The following is a 7005-nucleotide window of genomic DNA, read 5'->3' as shown; positions in this document are numbered from 1 at the left end:
TGTGTCCACATTGGGCTTTAGGGCTATTTATACTTTTATTTAGAGCTTCCCGCTTGTATTTAGGTCATCCAAGATGCCTTTTAGTGCATCTTGGATGTATCCCATAAGCTTAACTCAAGTGCTTCTCATCCATGTCAAGGGAAACACAGTCTTTGTTAATTTAATTATGCAGAAAATTAAAAGGCATTTAACAGTAGTCTTATTTTAAGTGTCACTAAGAGAACAATATAGAAAATATTGTAGTGTGTTGTTGCAAAACTGTATAATTGTGTTCCTGTACACCAACCAAAAACAACATCATGTAAAATAACATCTAGGCCCAACAAATATTGAAAGTCAATCTTAGGATTGATTCAGGCTGATCTCTCACATATGGTTTCCCTCAGGAGAGTTCATCATTGGTCGTGTCATCAAGGCCATGAACTATAGTTGGCACCCCGACTGCTTCTGCTGTGACATTTGCCAGGCTGTGCTTGCAGATGTGGGCTTTGTCAAGAATGCTGGCAGGTAAGCGTCCCATCTGATTACAGTCATAAGACAGTGACAGCCTGTAAAACAGGTGGTTACACACGTCAAGCTGCTGACTCGATTGCTTTTGCATCCTAACAAAACAGCTATGATGGAGGGTGTCAAAACAGTTATTGAAGCTGCAGCGATCTCTCTTCACATCCCTTCCCCATTTACCTCAGGCACCTGTGCCGGCCGTGCCATAACCGCGAAAAAGCCAGAGGCCTGGGCAAGTACATCTGCCAGAAGTGCCATGCCATCATCGAAGAGCAGCCACTGATCTTTCAGAACGACCCCTATCACCCGGACCACTTCAACTGCACCAACTGCGGGTCAGTCTTCTCACTCCGCACCAGGGTTTTAGTGCAGAAAACCGCCCACACGCTTCAGAATACATTCAAGGTTCATAGAAAGACCGTCTTCATTAGTGTGTTCAGCCTGTGTTCGGCAGCTCATCATGCATTTGTTTCCCTTTGCACAGGAGGGAGCTGACAGCAGATGCCAGGGAGCTGAAAGGAGAGCTCTACTGTTTGCCCTGCCACGATAAGATGGGTGTACCCATCTGCGGTGCCTGCAGGAGACCTATCGAGGGGCGTGTTGTCAATGCCATGGGCAAGCAGTGGCATGTGGAGGTTCGTGAACGAGAACGGGCCTGTTTATGTACACAAAGTTACAGTCATGCAAAAGAAATCAGGGGTAACATGGCTTTGATTAAGCAGCTTGCTCCTTCAAAGAAAAGCCAAATATTTTAGGAGTTTGCTGCAGGAATCGTGTTAATGTGAGCCTGATTTGATATTTATTTAAAAGAAATGGTGATAGATGATTTTTTTTTCCCTCCTTGCAGAGTAGGAGCTTTACAAAAGAGGCCATTAAACACAAAGTAATGACAAAACCATTCATCCATCCATCCATCTTCCTAACTGCTTATTATATGAAAAAAAATCATATTAAAGTAATTCAGGCAGAACTTATGTGAGTGTCACAAGTGCTTCTATAAAATTAACATCACAAGTCAGAATACAGGAATGTCTCAAAGACTAATGATAAGTTCATAATAGTGTCTGACGTCATGCTGGCCGCCTTCTCTTTGCTCGCAATACACTGCTCAGCCACCGCATTAAAACCACTGACAGCTGTAGTGAATAACATCAATCATCTCATTACAAGCATTGTTGGAAAACCTTTGCTTCTGGCAAGGTTTTCCAACACAACAGCATTGCTGAACAGCTGCATTCTGTCCAGCACGATGGTATCCTGTGCCATACATCACAAACGGATCAGGAACGAATAAAGTCTTCCCCTATTATCCAAACTCCTCAGATCCCAGTCTAGTCAAGCGTAAGGGAGAAGCCCGATCCAGAGGTCAGGCGTCCATGACCAGAGTCATTCAAAGATGTTTTCGAGGTGTTTTTAATGCTGTAGCTGTTAAGTTTATGTGCAAAACAGTCTTTCCTCAAAAGCATAATAAAAATCTATAATGACTCTCATATTTAGTTACTCTTACTTATGCATAAGAAAATTAAGTTAATTAAATATCCAATTTGGAACCAAAATGCTGTAAGTGAGCTAATTTGGGAGATGTGAGCGCTTTTAAAAAGCTTATTTCTCCGGAGGCAGAGCGCGGCAGATCGAATTGTGTGTTTATCTGTATGGAGACTGCTGAGCTTTGTACTGTTCAAAAAGCTATCAACGGCGTATAGCACTCAATTTAATGCTAAAGATGGTAATTAGCCAAAATTAATTTAGATTCTACCCACTTCAGGAGTTTAGCTGGCAAGTGCCAGGAAAGTAGAAGAATTTTAAAAACACTCCGTGCACACCACCGGCAGTTTCTCCACAACACTGAGAGATAACCGCATCTTAAAAACAAACGGCGTAAAATAGCGGTAGCGCTCTTCCAGTAACCATTTCTTCTGTGGTCTCTGTATATGGTAGTAAACATACTCTGCTCATGTAATATTCATGTTTCTGACCGTTAGAGAAGTTGGCATGCTTTCTGGGTTTTTTATTTTTTAAGAGGTCTCCTTAACCCTCAGCAGTATTTGCTCTTTTTTGCAGCATTTTGTGTGTGCCAAGTGTGAAAAGCCTTTCCTCGGTCATCGCCATTATGAGAGAAAAGGGCTGGCATACTGCGAGACTCATTATAACCAGGTAAGAAAGAAAAACACAGCTCTGCAAGTACAATCTTGGCTTTGGAGAACACGACAGTGAAGTCTAAAAAAACCAAGAAAACCCCCCCAAACAGCAGCGCTAACCTCTTACTCCAGCAGCACATAAAAGAATTTGTGTTAGCTGGATAAACGCCTAATCTCCTTGTTTCTCTGTTATCAAGCTCTTCGGTGATGTGTGTTATCACTGCAACCGTGTGATTGAAGGCGATGGTGAGTATCAGGGTGATAAAGCTTGTAATCAGTGCAGTGTTTTTTATTTTTTAAGAAGTGCTGCTTGAAGATAGAGGAGCTCCATGTTTAAGATTTGTCCACATTTTTTATTTTATTTTATTTTACATCTTTATCCCTCCAGTTGTGTCCGCTCTCAACAAGGCCTGGTGTGTCAGCTGTTTCTCATGCTCCACCTGCAACACCAAACTCACTCTCAAGTAAGTTGAAGTGCTCATTTACAGCCAGCTGATTGTCGCCGTCCTCAGTTTTCTCCAACACCTCTGCATCGAGTCCTAACACTTGTCCGCGCGTATTATTCACTTCTCCTCCGACAACTCTTCCCTCTTTTGGCTCTTTTCCTTCTCTTCCAATTTCTTCTCTTACATGCTTCACTTGCTGCGTCTGTGGTAACTCAGAGATAAGTTTGTTGAAATTGACCTGAGGCCAGTGTGCAGGCACTGCTATGACCGCATGCCCGAGGAGCTGAAACGCCGCCTGGCCCGACGTGAGCGCGATGCCAAAGAGCGCAAGAAAAAGTCTGCTGTCTGTCAGTAGGAATCTTATTCTTTACAACTCACCACTCCATCGATTGGTTGGTGCAATCGCTTACTTACTACTTTTATTTGTGCTGTGCTCGTTGTCCCCCCCCCGACAGTGTGGCATGTTATTATTTCTTATTTATTTTGCAAAGCCAGTTATTTTGTGTGAGTGGTGTTTGTGCAAAACCTCTAAAGCGTACATGTTTACGCATGAGTTTGGTTCAGCTGATGCTTTAGTAGGACTGCAGTACTTATTCTGTATTAACTGCTGCTTATTTTCACTACAGCCGATGGGTTTGTAAAAGGGGGGGAAAAAAAGCAAGGTTCAGATGTTTTGTTGTATCTGGTCAGCAGTGATTTTATATATTTATTTATTTTTAATCCTTTCTCTTTGCAGGAACAAGTTTGTTGAGTTTGACATGAAGCCTGTTTGTAAAAAGTGCTATGAGAAGTTTCCTCTGGAGCTCAAGAAAAGGCTCAAGAAGCTGGCAGAGTCCAAATGAGCTGCTTCAGGCCAAACAACCTGGATGTTTTTGTCTGTGATGTATGTGGTGGTAAAATATCCAGGGGAACTACTGCTTAACAACACAAGAGCCTGGCATTTAATCGGTACATAAATATTAGAAACTTAAACCATTGTGGTCGTTACATAAATGTGCTTCATTAATGTGCTTTTTAGCTTTTTCTTTTTTCTTTTTTTTTTTTTTTTAAATACATTCCTAAATTAGCCAAAGTGATCATTTTCTTGTAAGGTAGAAAAATACAAGGAACAAAATTTGATCTTTACACTTGTGCCTTTAATATTTGAACATGTAATATGACTATAATGTGGTGCTATGCTTTCCTATATTTGTTTTAACGAGTGTGAGTCATTAGAAGGGGACCATTGTGTTCCTCAGAGTATTGTAACAGTGCCTCTTTTTGGGGGGGAAAACAAAATCTTAAATGAGCTGTTATTTTTGGGAGCTAGTAGCAATTTTCATCATTATGTGTTAATGAAACTGCATTGGGACAAACAGCTGTATAGTCTCTGGCACCACCCCTGTACCAGCCCGGCAGGCTATTCAGAGAATTATTACATGACTAAAACTGGGCCTTTGGGAGAAATGGGAACAGCAGAGGGTGCTGCTACTACAGAATCCGAGCCTTGTCTTTTAAAGTGTTGTCAGCACGCTCTCTATGCCTTCATTGTGTGTGTGGCTGTGTAAGGTTGTTCGTACGGTAAATGTTCATCACATATATTTTTTTCTACAGACAAATTAACATTTTGCGTCTTCCTGTGAAAAACTCTTCAAAGGATTTCAGATGAAATGACCCTTCAGCTGAATATTTAACCTGCTTTGTTTAAAATATTTTGCCGTGTCAGCATTTTGCTGGCAACAGCAAATCTTTTTAGAAAAATTAAGTGCCACACAACAAACTGCATTTGTTAGAATGATGAAATACTTTGGGGGGGGGAAAAAAAAGTTTACAGTTTACGGCAGCATATATTCAGTGTTTACCATCAGGATGAATGATCAATAAAGTATTTCTGAATACATTATCGTGACTTTTATTTCAAAAACACTGACTGTCCACTTTTTAGGCACACTGGTTTAGCTGATAATTAACACAAAAATCTAATGGGCCAATCATATGATAACAAGTCAAAGCATTTAGGCATGTAGACATGATCAGAGGACCTGCTGGTTTTCAAACCGATCACCAGAATGGGGAAGAAAGGTGATTTATGTGACACTGAACATGGCATGGTTGTTGGTGCCAGATTGGTCTGGGTAGGGTTAGAAGTGGAAAAAAAATGAAAGAAAAGAAAGCATGGATCAAAATGCTCGTATCAAAGTTGCAGTCTGCTGGGGGTGGTGTCCTGTTGTGTAATATTCTGTTTGCACACTTTGGGCCCCTCAGTACCAACTTCACAGCCCTTAAATGCCACTGTCTACCTGAATACTGTTGCTAGCCATGTCGGTCCCTTTATGACCACAGTGCGCCCATCTGATGGCTGCTTCCAGCAGGACGACACACCCTGTCACAAAGCTCAAATCACATCAGACTGGTGTCTTGAAAATGAAAATGTTATATGTACTCTACAGTCACCAGATCTCATCAATAGAGCAGGTTTAGGATGTGGTGAAACAGGAGATTAACATCATGGATGTGCAGCCAAAAAATCTGCATCCACTGCGTTATGCTATCATGTCAATATGGACAGGTGAGTGTATGTACGCCAAACATGTTCATGTTTTTTCAGACGGTGTAAAATTAAAATCCAACTGTCTAAATGTGTTTGGCACCACCATGCATTCAGTTTGCAATTCTGATTGCAAAGCTCCCGGACAGGATGTGACATAAACAAACTAACAAGCGCAAAACAGCATCAAACTTTGATTAGTAGATGAGCTGAGTATAAGAGTAAATCACAAGTTACAATGAAATTGGGATGAAAACCAATGTTACTCCCATTCACAAATATTTTGTCACTGATAAAGTTATTCTACAGTATTAAATGTTCTTGTAATGATCGCAATACATGTAAAATTCACCGCGAGACCTCTGTGAGTATTCATCCTGATGTTGACGTTAATATCACAAACCTTCAAATGATCCAATAACATTTGAGATGTTTCTTACACCACCAAAGTGAACCTGAATGTGACAATGAATGAAAAGCAATAGAATTACTAAAATCATTTGAATACATTGCCCTGGGACTAGAAATGCTCTGAAGTCTGGTGGCAGTTCCTGTGGGACATGGAATATAATTTTAGATGTCAAAGCAAAGACCCTCTGGCGGTGCCAGAGTTGATGGGGTTCACCAACAGCAATAGGATTCATCCTTTGGTAAGAAAAAAAAAGAAAAGAAAAGAAGTTCAAATGAGTCCTCTCTTAACATTTCTGATATTCAGTTTATAAAATAGCATAAGTTTCTAAAACTTGTGGCATAGGCACTTTAAACAGATCATTTTCAACATTCACAGATTTCCATGTATAGAATAAATGTTATAATACACAATAAAAAGGGCAATCCAACAAGACAGTAACAATACAAATATGTAAAGGTTTAACTTACGTTACAATAAGGTATATAAATACATTATAATGATTAGTAAAATCTCTTCACAGCTTTCATTATGTTACTTGCCACCTGACACTGGAGCAGATGACATTGAAATGGTATCTAGGCAACACTACAGTTAGCTTTGCTCAAGTCATCTTCCTCAAATTGACATTACGAGCGTAATTATTCATTTCGGTTACACTAAATTAAATAGTTTAATTTCTAGGTAAGGTCTGACAAGGAATTTACTAAAAAGAGTTCATGTTTAACAGACTGCTCAATTACTATTTAACAAATGTGGTCCTTATTATGGAATAAGGCATGCCTGAATAACCGCAGTGTGGTTGCTTTAGACTGAAATGAAGTCTTTCATGAATGTTAACTCATACATTAGGCAAGGCAAGGCAAGTTTATTTGTATAGCACAATTCAACAACAAGGTGATTCAAAGTGCTTTACAGAGACATTAGAAACAAAAACAAATAAAAGCATGATTTAAAATTGATTAAAATAAGCAAACAAAC

The 7005-nt window shown here is 39.9% G+C and overlaps 1 protein-coding gene across 2 annotated transcripts; it reads left to right on the top strand.

Annotated features, from left to right (window-relative positions):
- Positions 1-386: 386 nt before the first annotated feature.
- On the top strand, positions 387-4882 carry LOC102295169 (LIM and senescent cell antigen-like-containing domain protein 1; the record flags this gene model as incomplete). Of its 2 annotated transcripts, XM_014331563.2 has the most annotated exon segments (8): positions 387-507; positions 690-839; positions 989-1139; positions 2566-2658; positions 2840-2888; positions 3031-3106; positions 3305-3480; positions 3825-3941. In XM_014331563.2, coding segments are annotated over 7 exon segments (779 nt in total), but the record flags the coding sequence as incomplete, so codon positions are not given.
- Between the last annotated feature and the right edge of the window lie 2123 nt (positions 4883-7005).

The sequence above is a fragment of the Haplochromis burtoni genome, unplaced genomic scaffold, assembly GCF_018398535.1.
Source record: "Haplochromis burtoni strain Fernald_Lab_line unplaced genomic scaffold, NCSU_Asbu1 Contig_3288, whole genome shotgun sequence".
NCBI classification, from domain to species: Eukaryota; Metazoa; Chordata; class Actinopteri; order Cichliformes; family Cichlidae; genus Haplochromis; species Haplochromis burtoni.
This window is presented reverse-complemented; position numbering and strand designations above follow the sequence as displayed.